General features: G+C 38.9%; 1 protein-coding gene across 2 annotated transcripts in view; it reads left to right on the top strand.

The window, feature by feature from the left end:
• LOC130920671 (general transcription factor 3C polypeptide 1-like) overlaps positions 1-21220 on the top strand; it is a 60200-nt gene extending 38980 nt beyond the window's left edge. For both annotated transcript variants that reach the window (XM_057844038.1, XM_057844039.1), the window contains 14 exons: positions 3779-3887; positions 5740-5882; positions 5970-6112; positions 8950-9034; positions 9101-9213; positions 9290-9349; positions 9420-9513; positions 9594-9766; positions 10478-10843; positions 14550-14695; positions 14765-15123; positions 17387-17817; positions 20688-20874; positions 20954-21220. In XM_057844038.1, coding sequence (XP_057700021.1) covers positions 3779-3887; positions 5740-5882; positions 5970-6112; positions 8950-9034; positions 9101-9213; positions 9290-9349; positions 9420-9513; positions 9594-9766; positions 10478-10843; positions 14550-14695; positions 14765-15123; positions 17387-17817; positions 20688-20874; positions 20954-21148 — 2604 coding nt within the window. In that variant the 3' untranslated portion in view covers positions 21149-21220. The remainder of the gene's footprint in view (positions 1-3778; positions 3888-5739; positions 5883-5969; positions 6113-8949; positions 9035-9100; positions 9214-9289; positions 9350-9419; positions 9514-9593; positions 9767-10477; positions 10844-14549; positions 14696-14764; positions 15124-17386; positions 17818-20687; positions 20875-20953) is intronic.
• Positions 21221-21813: the final 593 nt, after the last annotated feature.

Raw genomic sequence — 21813 nt, forward strand, 5'->3', positions numbered from 1 at the left:
GTTACAAACGAGTTCAGTTCCTACGCTGGCGACATGACCTAAATTTCAGCATAAATCTGAATTAACTCTTTAAGTACCCTTAAATACCCCAAAATCTCAAAATAACTATCCAAAAACATGTATAATACATCATTACAGGCATGAAAATCACTCACCTTTTGGCAAAATTCGTTGTTTTGAAGTCAAAAAGGGTGACCTACGTGAATTGTATAGATCCAAGGAGAAAGTTTATAGGGGTTAGGGGGGCGATCGTAAGTCCATGTAACTAACTAACGACATCTTTTATTGAAGTTGCTAAGCCTGTCGCGATATGCAATGAGTCCATTTATCGCAGTGTAAATAAAAATCAGGGCGGTAATTTTCAAGGCTGCGTTATATCACCGCGTGCGTGCATACATTTGTGCGTGTGTGTAGATGACATATGAGACTAAAGTTGTTGTGCCCAGATGTTTATCGGTTATCGACACGCCGTACAATTACAGTTCACACATAGAAATAAGGAAACACATCTATATTAAGCACTGTAAACGTTAGCATTGCTATATTGACACTAATGGGGAACAAAAGACGACCTACTTTAGCCGGCTATAAAACATTTGCAGTCTTCTCCAAAACGCAAACTTGTGATGAAAAGGTGACACCTCAAACATGAAAAATCGCTGGTTAACAGCATTTGCAAACGAAAAAAAATAAAATAAAAATCTCTTGGTGACACCACAAGCAATGACGAAAAGTGCTTTTTGCGGAGTGTAAAGTTGTTAGCGGTTTAGCGAACGTTCTTCCGGTGAACATTTCAAAACAAAAGCACGTCACGTTCGTCATATAAATCACGATTCCTGGAGTTAATTCTGAAGTATGTGGGATTGATACTATAATATGTAAATACTATAATACTAAAGAATTCAGATTCTACACTAAGAATAGCTTTAAAATGACACCCTTTTTAAAAAAGATGACTGACAATGAATATTATAATTTATAATACGATTATAATAATATAGTAATATACTATAATAATGCGAGATTTTTTTAAAGAATTGTTTTGAATAATGTTGGAAAGGCAAAGTCAGTGTTCTGAATCTGTTTACATTCCATTTTTTCGGACTAGTAAATGCTATCAGCTAAGCCTGCACAATATATCGTTTGAACATCTCCATTGCAATGTGCGCATGCGCAATAGTCACATCGCAGGACATGCAATTGTTTTTTTTTTTTCAACATTTCAACTTTTGTTTTACTTCATAAACGCAGCAAGTGTGCAGATCCTGTATTAAACAGTGTTATATAAATTAGGGCCGATGGCACCATGTTTCAGAGCATCGGAATTGGGTGAAAAGGATCGGGTTTTTATTTAAAAACAACATACATTCATATTTTTCTGCTTCATGGTAGTACAGCGCCACAGCATTTCACTCTCCCTCCTGCTAGGTAGAGTGAACAAACTGTTTTTCTTGGTCAACGGCAGGGGTGAAAGTGAGCGGGAACGGTCAAGAACGCAGTTCCAGTATAAGATTCAGGTCAGGAACGCAGTTCCGGTATAAGATTCAGGTCAGGAACGCAGTTCTGGTATAAAATTCAGGGCAGGAACGCTGTTCCGGTATACGGTGCTTTGAGTCTGAAAATATGACGGCAACTGTCAAAACACTATGTAAAAAAAGAAAAATACAAAGCTGCCACACATGCATTTCATCTCCAAGAAGAAAACAATCTACCAACATCACATTTACATACACAAGTGTTAACAACAAGCATAATAAAGTGCAGTGTAGAGTAATCCGTTTCCACCGATATTTATGATTAATTTTATTCCACGGACGGCATGGAGGTTTCCCCAGCTGCTGCAGTTATCAGAGTCTGATGAATCCACGCAGCAAAGCAAAACGCCTGGACTCATTTATCCGTTCAATTGGCTGTCATACTGACATGTGATCACCAGAGATAGTTAGCTCTGATTGGTTCAGACGTGCAATTTTTCTGAAACAGCAAAAAAAAAAAATAAAATAGGGCAACGCAACAGAAAATGGATCAAATCTTTAAGAGCAAGGAAAGAGCTAAGTTGGCTTATTTATCATATTTTGTTTTATTTGCTCTGATGGGGAGGTTCAGAACATCTTAGCTGTCAATGTGCACTTTGGACTTATATTTGTTAATTTGTGTTAGGCTACCTATTCATTTCCTTATGAATTAAAAAGTAAATGTTTGTGCGATCTTCAAAATATCTTCACTCTGCATAATATAAGTCATTTGTTCTTATTTTTTCTGAATGTATGTTACTTATATCTTTATTATTAAAAAACACAACAAAAAATAAATGTTTACATTATCTTCAATTTCAATAAACATCTAATGTTCAAATGAGGGAAAATAGAAATTAGGAGATGGAGGTTGGGGTTACCTGTTTTTGTTAACTTTTATTTTGCAAATCATTGAAAAAAATACAATTTTGAATGAAAATCAGTGTTTGTATGTGTTTTAGAAGTAACTGACCAAAACAGTTTTCTTTGCATTTCAGTAGTTTTGCCCCCCCCCCCCCCCCCCCCCCCAAAAAAAAAAAGAAAAAGTTTTCTTTGCATTTCAGTAGTTCACTTCGGGGAGTTCCGGCAAGAAATTCTAACCACTTTCACCCCTGGTCAACGGTGCACCTATTCCAAATAGAGCTATTGAAGTTATTTGGTGAAAAATTTCTCATTTTAATATCGCAAACACCCCACAAATCGCAATGATAGTTTTTTTCCAATATCGTTAAAAAAAAAGTAAAAAAATATTAGTCAATTAATCGTAAAAATAGTCGGCTGACTAATCGGGAGAAAATTAGTCGTTCGTGACAGCCCTACCGAAACATATTTTCTCCACACCCTTCTCACCTTTTTAACCCCTGACCCATTTTCATGCCTGATCATTGTGCTGTCCTTGCCAAGATGTTCGAGCTAAGTCCTAGCTAGACAGCGAGCCAAGCTCTGGAATTATTTAGCTGCTTGATGACATAAACTCCAGAATGAAACTTAAAAAAAAAAAAAAAGAAATTATGGCAGTTTCATCTTTAAAACAGCAATTTAAATTTGCGTTTATAACTAGCTGCTGATACAGCAATAACAATCCACACAAATGATTAGCATCGATCAGTTAGTGTCCGTACATCATCAAAAACAATCACATAAACTCGCCCCAAGTAAAACGCACAATTAACAGTACAAAAGGTGTTATATACAGGTGTTTCCTCTGTGGATGCTTCACAAGCAACAAATGTGAGCTCCTAGTTTAATCATTGCCCTCTCACTCGGCTGCACGTGTGCTCTTCTTCGTGTGCGCAAATACGTTCTTCTTCGAGTGTATATGCGCTTTTACTGCGGATGTAATAAAAGCATGCATCACAAAACAAAAGTCAACATTATTAGAAAAAAAAAATGACTGGAGACAAAATGGCGGACGAGAATTAGGCATCGTAAAGTCAAAATCACGTAAGTCGGGTACGTCGTTACCCGGGGACTACCTGTACAAAAATGTTTTGATTGTTAAAAAAAAAATCCCAAAAATATCATATGCAAACCCAAATACCCTTCACAAAGCTAAAATAAAAAATAAGGTATTATGGAAAATAGAAGTAAAATATTGTATTAAAAATACTTCCAAATGTTTCCCGAAAATTTCCATGCCAGCTCGTCCCTACAAGCCTCATTCAATCATCTGCTGTTTATGCAGAACAGAGAAGTGGAAAGAAAACACTTTCCCTGGCAATGCAAAATGAACTAAATATGCTTTGTCTTTTTTTTGTTACCAGGTGGCGATTGAGCCGGCATCTCGAAACCAGGAGGTGGTCGGAGGGAAGTGTCGGAAGCGGAAGAGACTCAAAAAGCAAGTCGTCAAAGTTCCTCGCAAGAAGAAAAAAGGTAGGACAAAAAAACAGTAGGTAAAATGCACCAGTATTAGACAAAATACAGTGGTACCTCTACCTACGACATTACCGTATTGGCCCGAATATAAGACGGCCCTGATTATAAGACGACCCCCTTTTTCAAGACTCAAGTTTGAAAAAAGACTTTTTGAACACCAAATTCATTTTTATACAGAAAATAATTACAGTAGATCTGAAACAAATGATTATAACAATATATTTGAGAGAAAAAGCATGTTATTTTGCCTCATTCAAATCTTAATGTCTGAACATTTAAATATGTAAACTAAAGTGCAATCACATTTGTAAATGAATGGCTTCTGGTTTTTGAAGTGTAAATAAACCAATCTATTGTGATAAAACAACAAAATTGCAATAACTGCATTAACCATCAAAGTGAAGTCTAACTGTAACTGTAGTCTTAAAACAAATCTGAATAAGGGAAAACATTACAATAACATAATGCAAACTGGTTAAACTTGAGAGTAGCTGAAATCTGTCATGACAGAACATCGCTTCAATGATATCTGGCGCCATCTAGCGTCGTGAATTGGTATAACGTCTAGACCGCGAATATAAGACGACCCCCACTTTTTCAGGCTTATTTCAATTCAAAAAACACCGTCTTATATTCGGGCCAATAGACCCTACTCACCAACGTCACAGAATGACGTGTCGCTGTATCCGGCCGCCATATTGTCCGTCATTGTTTATCCGTATTCTCAATGGTTTCAATTTGTCGTGCAATTTATAGTGCAATTCATGGAAGCCCCGGTGCTTTCAGACTCATTGGATTCGTTGCATAAAAGGCGTTATGTGAAAAAGCTTCAGTCTATCCATTCGCCAGATCCATATTTGATGCCTAAATCGATATTTTTCGACCCGCTGTCTTCGCCCTCTCTGCCTGACATCTGCTACCCTGGTATCTACAACTATCTTGTCCACACAAAATCAGCCTATTCTCACGAAAGTTTGAAAAACTTTAAGAACAGCACTCTAAGCAACATTACCCCGTGTGACCCTTTACTTCCAATTTTCTAAAATGGCGACAATCAATAAAAAAAAAAAAGTTGACTGCGATGGCCGACGCTTCAAGGATAGGTGGATATTGGACTATTTCTTCAATAAAACACGCAACAACTGTGTCTGCCTAATTTGCAAAGAGACAGTAGCTGTTTTCAAAGAGTTCGATGTGACGCGATAATGATATTACCGAACAAGACACGCTGACATGTACGACAACATTACAGGGAAGATACGCAGCGAGAAATTATGGCAACTTGAAGCTAGTTTAATTTCACAGCAGCAGTATTTCGCAAGAGCCCGAGTGTCGAAAGAGAACGCCACAAAGACGAGACTGTTGAAATTATGAATTAAAAAATAATAATAAAGCAAATGTGACACACAGAAGGGCTTGCTAAAATTTGTTTAAATATATTGTTCTATGTAAATCAGCCAAGGTAGCCCCCCGCATTTTTACCACACCAAATCTGGCCCCCTTTGCAAAAGGTTTGGACACACCACCGCAGCAGTCCATCTCGCTCTCCTCTCCGGGTCTCTCGGAATACGGTAGAACTTCAAGTCTGTCCGTCTATCTTCTCTGTTATTGCAACCAACCGCCACACACGCCTTCACCATTTTGATTATTAATGTTAACGAGCAGAAAAACACGCCATAATAGGAGGAATTTACGTAGCGGTAATGCGTCAACACAACGAGTAGAAGGACAATATGGGGCGGAGGCGTGGTTGTGACGTCATGTGAGTAGGGTCTATTGAAGTGGTGGATGTGATATATGTAAAATTAGTTCCGTGATAATGTTTGTAACTTAAAATACCCCACCGTAGAACCCAAAAAGCGCACTCCTGCTCACGACGAGGCCGACCACCGAGCGTTGAAAAAGATGACGAGGCAGCGAGTTTTCTGGACGTTGCAGGAAGACTCTCTGCTAATGCTGTGCGCCGTGGCTTCGCATCTACTCAACAGCAAGGTACCTACTTTTATGTGCCTCATTTGTGCAAACGTCCCTGAGCAAGTCCGCTCATTGTATGCGCGCTTGTGTTTGATGGTTTTCCAGTTGCGGAGGTTGTTCGTGGCCCATTGTTTAGTGCGAGACCTTCTCCAGGCCTCGTTTAATCTCTCTGAGGACAAAACGTCAGTGGCCGTCGGTCGGCGCACTCGTTATATCCTCAAGAATCCGCAAACGTTCCTCAACTACAGGTGGGTTCTCCAGCCTGATCATGATTTGGCTCCTACATATGTTGTTTATTCTTTTTTGTGGTTAAGCCAAGTTTCTAGAATTAATGTTTTGTTTGATGGGAAATTATTACTTCTCGTTATATCAAAAAGTATATTCATCATGTACAAATACTAGATTAAAACACGTAACAGAGTGAACAATAACAGATGGGACATATTGTGCTAAAGTTAGCCCTCAGCCTAGCTTTGCTAGCATAATAGCTAACATGGTTTTAGATGCTTGATGAAAGCATTATTTTACAAAAAAAACTTTTGAAATGATTCAATTTCTTTGATATATGGCTTTAACAGATTGGACAAGGTATGATCAGCCACACTGAGCGTACGTCATAAAACTGCAAAATCTGATTTAAAATAAATGTAAATTTTTTTAAAATTCAAATGAAATTACTTACCACAGTTTTTCCTGCCACTGGTGTGATGTTATTGCAGAACAGTGATGTCCTTTAAAATATGGGGAATTTTCTTTAAAGGACACTAACACACCAGAGTGGACAGTGACACTGGCGTCGAACAGAAAACTTTTTTAAAAATGAAATATTTTAATTTAAAAACAAGACATGATGAATGGGACAATAAAATCATAACATTTATTTTGGAATTTTTCCTTCTTGTAATATTTTTATAGGTCTTTGAATGAAACACACTGGGGACATGGAAAAATACCATAACCTTTTACAAGAAATAAATTTATAAAATAGAATTTAGGAGCTTGTACCCTTGAATTTATAATGGACTACAATTAATTATACACACAAAAATAAGTTGACTGAGTATTTGTCCAACTTTAGTGAAAGTACAACTTAATTTATACTGGGGACACAAATGGCACCCTATAAAAATGACACTAGTATATTATGATAGTAGTAAAAAATGTTCGAGACAATAATCTGTCATTCTGCCCTTAGATCATCCTCCTCCATACATTTGTCTGTCCCCCCCGCTCGCCGCCGCGTTCAGCCGCTCGGCTCCCCGGCTTTGGAATTCACTCCCACCCGACCTCAGGAACACAGATTCCCTCCCCCTTTTTCAATCAAAACTCAAAACTCACCTGTTCAGACTAGCCTATCCACAATAACCACCAAGTTCTGGTCTTTTTAACTGTCCTCATATCTCTTTTAGTATTTTAAAGTTCCTTAAACGTTCTATACTTTTCTCACTTTTAATATGTTTAAATGTTTTAAATGATTGTACGCCGACCTTGAGTGCCAGAAAGGCGCCTTCAAATAAAATGTATTATTATTTATTACTATTCTTATTCTTCCTACAGTTAAGATTAAAAATGCACATTGCAAAATCACAAAAATAAAACAAACACATGAAAATATCATGAAAGAATGCTATTATTTGGTGTATTTTAGTAGTTTTGTGTTTTTTTTTTTTCTGCCAAGATTGACAAAGTACTACTCACAAAAACACTAAGCTATCCTAAAAATACTTGAAATAATAAAAAGTTGGGAAAATACAAAAATATTTCTCCTTCTGTCATTGTTTGCATACTATCCTCATTAAAATATGAAAACTTATAAATGTTTGGGTGGTTTTAAAGCAGACTGTTTTTTTCATCTGTGTGATTTTGACAAAGATCAGATTACATTTGATGGGGATTTTATGCAGAAATGTGAGATATTCCAAAAGGTTCAGATGCTTTTACGTACCACTGTATCATTAAACAAAAATCTGAAAATAATTACAACAGAAGACTAAACATTTCAAGTAAAAACAAACATATTGAAATAATAACTGTCAAGAAATACTCGTGTTAAAGCAACACTAAGTAACACTTTTACCTTTATAAAATATTTTCATAACATTTGTGATGATATGTCGACTGACAACTAGTTGAATGACACCTCTTTAATATATTGAAGGGATCCATATCATTTCACCGGCACTAATTAACTTTGAGGAGGGTGGCAGGAACCCTGCCAGGCTGCCACACAAAAAAACTACAAATGTGGTGACTGTTTTATGGCATACTTCACTTCCATCTTTCCCTATACATAATAAAGATGAAATTCAATGCGAACGCTTTTGCGCAAAATCTTCAAAGATGGCAGAGCAACAAAAGAGACAAAAAGTTTTGTCTGAGAAGGGGAAAAAAAGCCCAGCTTTCACTCGCTGGTGTGACGTCAGCACTGACGAGTTCGGGTCGGGTGGGAATGGGGTAGCCACACTAAGCCACACGGTTGTTAACCGTCATATGCTATTGTTTAGCCACAACTGGATTCATTGCCTTACCACTGGAAACAGAAATGTTGTTTAATCCATCTGCAGGCGACCGGGAGAATAATTTTTGATTGTCTGAATATTTTACGACACTTTGCGGGTGTGCGCTGGTCCTCATGGGAAACGCAGTACTTCCTTCAGGCAAAACAGTACCGCTTTTGTCCACTGGTGTCGCTAAAATCTACCAAAACTGAAAAACTACCAAGTGTTTCTTCAAACAAAAATCTGAAAATAATTACAACTTAAAACTAAAATTTTCAAGTAAAAGCAAACATTATATTTAAATAACAACTGTCAAGAAATACTCGTATTAATTTAAACATTGAAATTACAAAAATATAATCATCGAACCATAAAATGGAAAAAAAAAAAATTGTTATTGAATCTGAAAAAATATACTACAAAAATATTCAATGACTACCATGCAAATTCATTCCAAAAGCAGAAAAAAACATCTCTATTTGACAAAGGCAAGGAAATATTTAATAAATAAAAGAAATTAAATCCACATTAAATTGCTTTGTTTGTCTTGTATACTTAAGGTGATCTCGTGCTATTTTGTTGCGCAGAACCTGTTTGGCTGAAATCTACCAGGACAAAGATCTGCTGAACCAGCTTCAGGAAAACAAACCTGTCAATCCTAATGATGCAGATGTACGTTTTTCCTTTCACGCTGTTCTATTTCCAGACACATAGTAGTAATTTACATCTTACCTTCAGGATTGCGCCAAATCATTCAATGAGTACGTCAAGCTCCTCAGAAACAAGTTCAGCTCGGTCATCAATGCCGACGATGTAAAACTGCCCGCAACTAAACAGCAACTCTTCTCGCAGTAAGTAAAAAGACAGACATGTAACTGGGAATGATTAAAGTGTTGGTAGGGGTTCATATTCATTGTGTTTCTGCAGGTTTAAAGTATGCACAATACAGAGCGACCAGCAGATTCCCTCCAGAGACGACCTGACTTGGTATAAATTTTATCACATTTCTTTTTCCGTTGGGGGGAATGAACATTTTCATACTCTTTGCCCATTGCAGCACAACGGACATCCATAAGTTAGTGTTGTTCAACCTCATTCAAAGTACGCTAGCCATGACCAACTATCAGATGAAGTCTTCAAGATCCTTTCAGGTACTGTTTTCTTACAAATCTACCACTTGATTCTTAATTGAGATATATTTTTTTCGCAATGCTGACTTTCTCTCTATCAGACTTTCCAAATTTATAGTCAGTACCCGCAAGAGCTACTGTGCCAGGTGTTCATCCAGTGCCGCAAACGTCACATGGTCAACCGGCGCCGCGTTCATCAATCCACGGGACCCAAGAAAAACCGAGCGCTGCCCATCTTGCCCATGTCCTTCCAGCTTTCTCAGTCCTACTACAGGTAGGTTTTGACATTGTCTGTCATAGTGCTGTTTATTATGGGGAAGAAAAAGGCCCTTTCATATCATGAGAACAATATGCCTCGAGAGAACAATTTTGTAGTTATTTAGAGGAAAAGTTGTACAATGATTATGACAGTTTCATGACAGCTCATTGTATTTTTGTATTGACATTAACCCATTCAGGGACAGTGGTCCCAAACGTGGACAGTTTTTCAAAAGTTACTTTTTAAAACAATGTAATAAATACACTTAACACTAGAGTTGTGCGATAATATTGACCGATAACAGCATTCAAAAATAATATCGGAAAATATCGGTATCAATTTTACGCCAGTATGTATGCTGGGTTAGGGTTAAGTTACAGTTTAAGGTGACATCTAAATGTTTCTAAACTAAGATTCTTGGGATTTGTTAAATGAGGGAAAGACCCTTATCACTCATGGTGCTCAAATAAAATGAACAATAATGAATTATAAACTATTCACTAGGGCTGGGAAAAATTATAATCTGGCGATATAGGGCGATCCTTGATGTCACGATCAGAGTGTTGTTACTTTATGAGTATCGATACTCAGGCCACAGGACAGATCATTTTCTCCAGGGTATTTTGCCGACTATTTTTATACCTGTCCACACTTACGTTTAAGGTAATACTCTTTCAGTTTTTGACATTTTCAAGCAGGTGTCTTGCCACATTTTGTTGTTGACAGGTTATTTTCATGGCGTTTTCCTCACACGCTGTGCACCGACACATTCCGCTTTTTGAGGAGTTTACTTAACAACGGTTCGGGCGACGAGAGGCCTGCAGTCTCCTACTTCCACGAGACAGAAAACCGTGTGGAGAGTGGCGAGGAAGCACCGGAAAGGCCCCTACCTGTAGTAACCGAGGAAGCCGAAGGCAGCCCAAACTCTGGTTCGGAACCTTCGGGGATGATGCGCTACCCTCTGGACTCTCCTGGAGGAGCCTGCATGGTGTCGCTGACGCTGATGAGTTTAGGACTGCTGTCTGTACATTTGTCCATCCCTAAGAAGATGGTGGTGGTGGACAGCAACCTGGTGGACACTGATGTCAAGAGGTACGTCCTTCATTTTCTGTTCCTTGATCTGGAGGACATTATACATCCCGCCCTTCATATTTTCAATAATCCACATACAAATAACAAAACATGCATATTCTGAATAGATTTATTATCGTGAGATCAAATCTACGAGAAAAGAAGGCTTAAAATATTTTTAAAGGGAACCTCGGACTTAAAGACTTGTAGGCTCAAATAAGCCACAGTTGTTTAGTTTTACTAAAATATGTAACCTGAAACACATTATTGCCATTGGTTTAAAGATCTATAATGTTTAGTACATGTTTTGACCTAGAGTGGTGCCATGTTTTACGCATGCAATGCATGCTGGGGGTGATGACGCAGTTGGGCTGGACTGAGAGAATAGCTGTGCTAGCTAGCAAGCCAAGCTAGTATGACGACTGGCGTGATTTTGTCACAGTCTGCTGTTGGTCACATTGTTTTGTTACAGAGCTGTGGGATGAGTCCCCAACATCTATCCTGCATCCAATTCCAGCTCATCAGCAGTGTCCTTAAACCGATCCTAGGTGGCTTGTCGAGATATTGACTTGCTGCCATTTGACAATTTGTGTATCCCATCATTGCTAGTTGCATCATTGCCTTGTTTTTTCATTTGTCTGCCTCTCATTGATTGATCGTTTTTTTGTGTGTGTGTGTGCAAAAAACTCTTTTACGCAATCCCTATTTTATTGTTGTCTGCTTGCTGTCTGAAGTAAGCCGTGTTTTCTAATTCTTTGGTCAAGCCAGCCGCACATTCTTTTCAGTTGCGTTTCTCTTTCAGCTTTTACCGCACAGGCGGACAACGCATACGAGTTCTGATTGCTTTATAAGGAAAATCATGACTAACGCTACATGGTAGTATAGTCCTTTGGTCTACACGCTCGTCCATCGCATGGGAAACGTGGGGCTGGAGACCTTCATTTAATTGCTTTTGCTGCTCATTTTGTGAAATATCGACAGTGCTGTCCTGCTCACCACTTTTTCGCTCGGGTTCAAATTGGAAGGGCAGAACGGACGACATGTTTATGTAGCTAACGAGTGACACTGTGGAAGTATGGCAACGCTGCCCAGTGACGTCACTGCATTGCATCGTAAACAACAATGGCGACTCACTAGTTAAACTACCGTAATTTCCCGAATATAACGCACACTTTTTTCCCCCGAAATCAACTTGTAAAATCATGGTGCGCATTATAAACGGGTACATAGATGGAGACAGAAATATATATATATATATATATATATATATATATATATGTATAAAAATTTTATTGACACGGCCATGTTGTGTTGAAGTAACTTATGCGGCGATTCGTTGCCGACCATTACGGTACGCGACATCACCAATTTGTTCCGGTAATACTTCACTCTGATCAGCCAAATGATTTCGTCTGTGTTAAAGTCTGCTTTTTTCACTCTTCATAAAGCACAGAATTTAGTTTCTTGAACTCATTTGAGTCGACGTTTATTGCAGCTCCGCAACTCAGACCATAACAAACGTAACAACAGAGACTTCCTGTGTCTGTTAACTATATCTGTCCCTCGGGAAACTCAAACCCAAATAACAATAGTTCCTATTGCTACTGTCGCGTCGACAGCGATGAGCTCTCTCGGATTTCCGAATTACGCTCTCACTTTCATTTTACTGTATCATTTAGGGCTGTCAAACAATTAAAATTTTTAATCGGGTTAATTACAGCATAAAAATTGACTAATCGTAATTAAGCGCAATTCAAACCATCTATAAAATATGCCATACTTTTCTGTAAATTATTGTTGGAATGGAAAGATAAAGACACAAGACGGATATATACATTCAACATACGGTACTAAGTACTGTATTAGTGTATTATAACAATAAATCAACAAGATGGCATTGACGTTATTAACATTCTCTTAAAGCGATCCATGGATAGAAAGACTTGTAGTTCTTAAAAGATAAATGTTAGCACAAGTTACAGAAATGTTGTATTAAAACCCCCCTTAATGTTTTCGTTTTATTAAAATTTGTAAAATTTTCAATCAAAAAACAGACTAATAGCTCGCCATTGTTGATGTCAGTAATTACACCATGCTCACTCATGGTGCTGAAAACCATAAAATCAGTTGGACCCAAGTGCCAGCAGAGGGCGCCATACACCAAAAAACAAGTAACAAGCGGACATTACACTCTGCTGTCATTTTAATCTGTTTGAGCGGAGCATGTGCGTTAATTACGTCAAATATTTTAACGTGATTAATTTAAAAAATTAATTACCACCCGTTAACGCGATAATTTTGACAGCCCTAGTATCAATCCATGGAGGAAACATTTATTCATCATGATGAAACGAGCAAGTTGTACAGCAGCCTTTAAAAGAAAAGTCACATCTGTTTTGTTTTCTCCTGGATTCTGGTAAGTTCAAGAAGTTATCAGATCATATTATTACCGTACACATTGTCAGTTTAAGGTAATGTTTTGTAACTACTAATGTGCTATGCTTGTGCTGTGTTTAACCACTCAGTAAAATAACATTTCTGTATCTGTACACGAGGTCTGTTTTCTTGTATTCTATTTATTGGTGCTAAAATTAGGGCGCGCGTTATACATATGTAAACTAATTTCCCCTAGGTTTTACAAGTAAATTTGCAGTGCGCGTTATACACAGGTGCTCCTTATATTCGGGAAATTATGGTACTTTTACACATTTTATAAAAACGAAAACATTAAGAGGGGATTTAATATTAAATGATAAAAACTCATACTAACATTTATCTTCTAAGAACTATATGAAATATCAGTTATTATTCGTGGAACGCGTATCTCATAACATGCAAGCAACTCTTTTACACAAATCTGGGACATTCACACTTGCGCAATTCACACTGTAAATGGTAGAGGATTAAAAAAACCAGGGCCACAGACAAAAAAAAAAAATCAAGGCAAAGATGCAACTTGCAACGAAGGGGTCAAGAATACAGACTGTCTAATGGCAACAAGTCAATATCTCAGCAAGCCGCCTAGGAGCGGTTTAAAGACACTGCTGATAAGCTGGAATTGGATGCAGGTACGACGTTGGGAACTCATCCCATATCGCTGTAACAAAACAATCTGACCAGCAGCTGAATGTGACAAAATAATACCAGGTGTCATACTAGCTTCGCTTGCTAGCTAGCACAGCTATTATCCCTGTTCATCCCAATCGCGTCATCACCCCCAGTGTGTATAAAGTGAGCATGACTTGATCTGCTTCTAAAGGGTAGCTAAATTTCTTTGGCAGATCTTGTAAGTGTCACAGTATATATCAATATATACCTGGGCTAACGTATTTTTTTTAATGTTAAAAAGTATGAGCGGCTCACAGTGTTATCTTTTTCATGGATACCAGGTCGAAATGGCTCTTTGAGTGTTAAAGGTTGCCGACCTCTGAGCTAGTTAAACTGCTAGATTCTACGGCTGAAAAAAGCTAACAGTAGTACGGATTAGCAACCATGCTACCTGAAACCTTGATTATGCCAAAAATTGTAAAACTTTAAGAAATCGTACAATAGAAATATTACCATTGATATGAGCTAATCAAGCCTTTGGTAGTTCATTAGTTGATAAATATAGATTAAAACAAACCGGAAAATGAAGGCAGTTTTTTCTTTTTTTTTAATTTGAAGACAAAATGTCCTCCAATTTGTTCTTTTATTGGCATCTTGTATGGCTGTGTTTGGTTTTCAGCATGGCGACATTAGAAGAAGAGGATGACGAGGACGATGACGTTGCCGGCGGGGTGTGCGAGGGCAAAAAAAAACGGCAAGTCACAGCTCACCAGGCATCGCACACCAAGTACCTGTTGATGAAAGGATTTTGCTTTCCCGGCATCGGTGCGTTAACATTTAATGTTTAGCAGCGTCAGTAAATTGAAAGTTGTTAATATCGAATGTGCCTTGCAGTCAAACTCCGCAACCTGAGCACCAATGAAAACATCGTAGTGGAGTCGTGCGGGATCATGATGCGGTTGCGACAAACTCCGGGTCACGGCTTTCTGAAGGACGCCGCCCACCTGGAATTGTCCAAAACAGGCCCGTCCCTGCTGCCGTCCGTCCTGACCCGGTGCATCCAGAATGTTCCGTTGACTCCGGCCCAGCGTTCCGGGTACTCACCTGAAGACCTGCAGGCGAGCGCCCAGCTGAGAAAGAGCCTGGATGAAGCCGGAGAGATGGGAGTGGACCAGACAGACTTGTTCCAGCAGCTCGCTCACCTCCGTTTGCCGATATCTGGACGAAGCAGGAGCTTAGTGCAGTACCTCGGGGTAAGTTGGGTCCATCCAAACGGTTTCACTTCCAAACATAGAAAATTGTCAAGGCTGATGACATGGTTTGAACTTAAAACAGGTTTACAGTGGGGAAAATAAGTATTTAGTCAACCACTAATTGTGCAATTCCTCCCACTTGAAAATATTATAGAGGCCTGTAATTGTCAACATGGGTAAACCTCAACCATGAGAGACAGAATGTGGAAAAAACCCGAGAAAATCACATTGTTTGATTTTTAAAGAATTTATTTGCAAATCATGGTGGAAAATAAGTATTTGGTCAATACCAAAAGTTCATCTCAATACTTTGTTATGTACCCTTTGTTGACAATGGCGGAGGCCAAACGTTTTTTTTTTTAACTCTTCACAAGCTTTTCACACACTATTGCTGGTATTTTGGCCCATTCCTCCATGCATATCTCCTCTAAAGCAGTGATGTTTTGGGGCTGTCGTTGGGCAACACTGACTTTCAACTTCCTCCACAGATTTTCTATGGGGTTGAGATCTGGAGACTGGCTAGGCCACTCCAGGACCTTGAAATGCTTCTTACGAAGCCACTCCTTTGTTGCCCTGGCTGTGTGTTTGGGATCATTTTCATGCTGAAAGACCCAGCCATGTCTCATCTTCAATGCCCTTGCTGATGGAAGGAGATTTTCACTCGAAATCTCTCGATACATGGCCCCATTCATTCTTTCCTTTACACAGATCAGTTGTCCTGGTCCCTTTGCAAAAAAACAGCCCCAAAGCATAATGTTTCCACCCCCATGCTTCACAGTGGGTGGCTTCACTTCAGATGCAATTCAGTATTCTTTCTCCTCCAAACACGAGAACCTGTGTTTCTACCAAAAAGTTCTATTTTGGTTTCATCTGACTGTAACACATTCTCCCAGTCCTCTTCTGGATCATCCAAATGCTCTCTAGTGAACCGCAGACGGGCCTGGATGTGTACTGGCTTCAGCAGGGGCACACATCTGGCAGTGCAGGATTTGAGTCCCTGGTGGCGCATTGAATTACTGATAGTATCCTTTGTTACTGTGGTCCCAGCTCTCTGTAGGTCATTCACTAGGTCCCCCCGTTTAGTTCTGGGATTTTTGCTCACATTTCTTGTTATCATTTTGACGCCATGGGGTGAGATCTTGCATGGAGCCCAAGATCGATGGAGATTATCAGTGGTCTTGTATGTCTTCCATTTTCTAATAATTGCTCCCACATTTGATTTCTTTACACGAAGCGTTTTACCTATTGCAGATTCAGTCTTCCTAGCCTGGTGCAGGTTTTGTCTCTGGTGTCCTTCGACAGCTCTTTGGTCTTGGCCATAGTGGAGTTTGGAGTGTGACTGACTGAGATTGTGGACAGGTGTCTTTTATACCGATAATGAGTTAAAACAGGTGCCATTAATACAGGTAACGAGTGGAGCCTCGTTAGACCTTTTTAGAAGTTAGACCTCTTTGACAGCCAGAAATCTTGCTTGTTTGTAAGTGACCAAATACTTATTTTCCACTCTAATTTGGAAATAAATTCTTTAAAAAGCAAACAATGTGATTTTTTTTTTTCCCACATTATCTCTCATGGTTGAGGTTTACCCATGTTGACAATTACAAGCCTCTCTAATCTTTTCAAGTAGGAGAACTTGCACAATTGATGGTTGATGGTTGACTAAATACTTAAAACATATTTTTGCATATGCGTCTGAGTCATATGATTTAGAGGCTCTGCCGATAGTCCCGATCCAGTACCTCAGAAATGTATTAAGGAATAAACGATTGCTGCCTCCCCTCCTAGTCAAAATGGATTGGACATTGAAATAATGGCAGTTAATGAGTTAGTGTATAAACAAAAAAATTAATACATTTTAAAAAACAAGATTTTTACTGGTTTATGATCCTCAGACAGTGACGTGATTGGGCCCGATTTCTCATCGTCATAAATGCATAGTTATGCTAGTCATTACACTTTAAAATGCTTCAGTTTTTCAGGGTTTGGACACCTGACATTCACATTGATGAATTAGAACAACATTTAATTTGAGGACTTTCAATACAAAGAGTGAAAAGCCTTTTAAGAAACAGGTAGCAGTTGGCAAAAACAGCTGGATACCACTCACTATACTTGGATACTGAGCATGGGGTTCCACAGGAATCTGAGCCGGGTTCCAAATCATTTATCATTATTTATAACCATAAATTAGAGGTTTTATGTTTGTGCCTTTCCCACGAGCTGTCCTCAGTTTCGCACGAGTTCTTGCTGCTGATTTTTGCAGGATTTACAAGAAGATGGACAGATCCTCCAGGTGGGCGGTTATGGCATCCGCTGGGTACTGACCGAACATGCAGAGCCCTGGATTCTCTCCGTCAACTCCGGGGACTGGCACCAGCCGCAGGTCCCCTCTGGTAAGAGGCGATCCCAGCACAACATCCCCTTCATTCGCAAGAGGCGGCGGCGACTCGCAGCTTTAGAAGATGACAAAACAGAAGGGGAGCCACCGAGTAAAAAATTGTTGACGGACGAGATCGTTGAAAAAGAGGAAGCGCAACCCGTGATGACAGAAGGAGAGGACCACATGGAAAAGGTTACCACGGAACGCGAGAGCGGCGAAAACGATGAAAAGAACCCTCCCCTCAAAGAGGATGAGACAGAGGACGTGGAGAAAGACAGAGAAGCTCCACCGGTGCCACAAGTGGACCCTCACGAGTAAGTTTCTCGCATTTAAAAAAAATATAAAGGCTTCCAGCTATTTCCAATGAGCATTGACAGACGAGCACATATTGTAGTGTCTACAAGGACAACACCAACTTGGTGATAATACACACTCAGCAGGAAAATAATACATTATTTTCAATTTATTATGACCACCTGGACTCCACAAAACTGTCTGTCCAAAAAAAAAAAAAAAATTTGTCCGAGAGTTTCTCATTCACTCCCAGCCATTTTCACCGGTGCAACCCCCTTCGCTCCCGGCAGTTTTACTGGATTTTGATTTGCTTTGTAAAGCCCACAGAAAATTTGATTCTATTGCTATATAAATATGAAACCCACCAAAAGAAAGATTAGACTCTCTTCTTTCAGCAGAGAAAAAAAAGTTAATTCATATGTTTTTCCATTCTTTAGAAATCAGCATTAGAAAATAGCTTAGTTGAGCAATTTTCCAATTTCTGATGAAAAAAAGGGAATTGAGCTTTTTGTGAAAGCATACATTTCAAACGTAACTTTGACTTTAACACAGCTTTTTTTTGCTTTAGTTACATCCCAAACATCTGAATGATGTTTTCCTTTTACAAAATAACATAAACAACAAGACAAATAGAGCTTTTGATAGAAAAGTAACTATTTATTTACACATAACTGAGAGATGACGCTGCTGTGGCTGCGACAGCCGGGGTAAACTTTTCCCTCATCGCCGCCTGTCTCTGCTCGGCGAGCAGCACGGACTCATCGGCATCGTCTGCTGCACTGGTGGTCCCGGTCGTTCTGCTCAGTCGTCTAGCGCCTGGCATCCCGGGCGTCCTCCCGGTTGTTCTGCTCGGTCGTCCGCTGCCTGGCATCCTGGACGTCCATTCGGTCATCTTCCGCCGGCGCCCCGGCCGTTCGTTCCGTTGAATCGGGTTGCGAGTCTTACCAAATGCGCTACTGCCCTCCAGTGGCCAGTTTTATTGCTTTAAAATGGATTTACAGCTTTGTGCTTTGGAGCTAAGTTGAATCAGAACCAAGAGATGTCTCTTGTGAAAAAAAACGTAAAAGACGTATAAATACGTCTTTGGGACTCTGAAACAATTAAAAATAGAACGTATCTATACGTTTTTGGGAGCAAATGGGTTAATAAGCCATGTAACTTGCTATGATCCAAGGTCTTGAGCAGTCGTGACTAGGGCTGCAGCTATCGAATATTTTAGTAATCGAGTATTCGACTGAAAATTAGTCGAGTAATCGGATAAAACTTTTTTTTTTTTTTTTTTTTTTTTTTTTTAAGGTAAGGAGCAGTTATAAATATACATGAGAAAACAAGATATTTCATCTAATATTGAACCATTTTCAGTCAATCAATGTCTTTATTTTCGATGTACATTGTTGAAAACAGCCAACAATTGCATCTCAGAAGTGACTAGAAAAAAAATCCTTTTACTGTTTTCACTCGAAAACTTCTAGATCTTATGAAAAAATAAATAAAAAAAACTTATTTCTTACCTAAAAATTTCCATAACGCTTGATAACACACCAGGGCTGAAGCTATCGATTATTTTAGTAGTCGATTAATCGATGGACTAGTTAGTTCAAATAATCGAGTAATCGGATAAACATGAAAGAATTAAAATACCTGAGCTTGGCCTCAAACGGTATTAAAAAACAATTAAATAAAACAAGGATCTACATATGTACAACAAAAGAACAATTGGCTAACTTACATAGCAAAAGTCCACTACCTTAAATGCTATAAAATAGTAATGTTTTTGTTTAAAAAAAAAATTGTTTTTTAAACTATGCTCTAAACAAATGGTTCAGACACATATTCCCACAAAAATTGGCTAAATATACCTCTAAACTAAATTACGAATGCATTAAAAACACTAGCTCAAACAAAAACCTAGCTTATGTTGGTCTTAACAGGGAGCAGCTGGATTTGGCCATGTAAAATGAGGCAAACTAGAGGACAGTGTATCCACCCAAATCAATAAAACTAACTGCAAACACTTTCAAAAACAACTACAACGCCACTTTAACTAAACGAATACTCGAAGCAGCAAAATTTAATTTGAATCTTTTTTTTTCTAATCGAATACTCAAGTTTATCGATTAATTGTTGTAGCACTAGTCGTGACACTGGTGTGTGGCCACCGTGTACACATATGATGTTGCTCACCGTGGTCCGCAGTGTGCTCAGGGAGCTTGTGTGTCTGCTCAGACATATGGAAAAATTAGAGGGAACATTGCTCCCAAAACACGTTTTTCGCTTGTTATCATCCCGTTACGTCATGAAAAAAGTGTTGGTTGACGAAATATTTTCGTTATCTTAATCGTTGACGAAAATAACACTGCAAAGAACCCGTGCTAGAAGTATATTACATAGTCTTTGACTTATACACTCTTTTGCAAAAAACGACTAATTCACGTCAGTGCCGTTTAAACTAAACGGCAATTTGTAAAACAGTAGCAATACAAAATAAAACATTTTTAGAATAGTCTTCAAAAAACAGTTTAAAGAAGAAAATGGATTATTTTTCCATAATAAAGTAGCTTTTTAAAAGTAGCTTTAGGGAAATGTAAAGTCGCACATAATGTTTTATATTTAAGTAGTTTTATGTATTCATTAATAGTCCTATTCTTAAAAAAAAAAATCATACAAGAATAAATTATCTGCCCTACCAGAATATTTTTATTAGTGGGATTTTTTAAAAAATTTTTTAAACAAAGTACCTGTAAATAATACTTGTCTTCAAAAATATTCAAATGTAAATTCCTATTTGCTTGTGGACAGATTTACTTCCACATTGCAGTGATCCCTTTCACGACACTTGTTGAAGAGTTATGTTCTCCTTTAAACACTTTTGTTTCTGAACATCCCACAGGGAGATGGTCAGCTTCATCAGCCGTCCATGGCGCTTGGTGGATGGGACGCTCAACCGTCAAGTGTGCAAAGGCATGCTGGAGGGTCTCCTCTACCACATCATGTCCCGTCCAGGCATCCCTGAGTGGAGGCTTCTGTCTCACTATGAGGATGTGCTGCAGCCTGTCGTGGTTCTGGATTTGGTTCAGGTGAAAACTGCAAGAAGAAAAAAATCCTTTTTCTTCAACTTGTCTTCCTCTTTTCTTACCTTTCTCTCTCTTTGTACAGTCCTTGATTGAACTGGGCTGCATAACAAAGAAAACTCTGATCAAAAAAGCCAAGCCCACCCTGTTCGGAACCCCGGTGACGCAAGAGCAGACGGAGGAGAAAGAATGCGTGTTTTATGAGCCCACAGTAAGCTGCTGCCTCAGACTCGCTCAGGTGCTGCCCAACGAACGCAACTGGAACTATTGTCACAAATAGTTTTTTAAAACTCCATAATTCCTGTAAAATTCAAATGAAATAAAGACTTCTCATATCAAATAATTTTGCATATTGAAGCTGAAATGATTACTTGAATAATTCGAGTAACTCGATTTTAAAAATTGATCAGGGCATTTTCTCCGCCTTGAGGAATCGTTTAATTTTGCCAGATCCAAGCATGATGTTTTGCCCGGACTACTTTTAATGCAGCACAACACGCTGACGTCATCTGCGTACAGGAAGGAGGGAGAGGCGGCAGATATATTTGATTTTAACCACGCATGAATATAAAGGTAATGACGAAGACGCCAACAAAAGCGAAGAGAAAAGCACCAAGAAAGAAAATCAGAAGTGTGGGAGCATTTCAAGCTGGAGACCAATGCCAACACTGTTTCATGTATTCACTGTAAGACTGCTTGCGTAACATTGCTCGCCGATGCTTTCGCACCCCTGGCTGGACCCCGAAACCGATGACCGCCCCCGATAACTGGGGCGCGCGACCTGCCCGCCTAGCTCCCGGTCCACCGAATACACGTTTACTCCGAGAGCGGATGACCGATACCCAAGACAAATTAAGTTAACGTAGCGCTAATAAATAAGATTAACATTACTGTACCTTGCTAATGTAACATTAGCCCTGCGGAGGGCTAGGTTTCTATTGATTA

This window comes from Corythoichthys intestinalis, chromosome 8 (genome assembly GCF_030265065.1).
Source record: "Corythoichthys intestinalis isolate RoL2023-P3 chromosome 8, ASM3026506v1, whole genome shotgun sequence".
NCBI lineage: Eukaryota > Metazoa > Chordata > Actinopteri > Syngnathiformes > Syngnathidae > Corythoichthys > Corythoichthys intestinalis.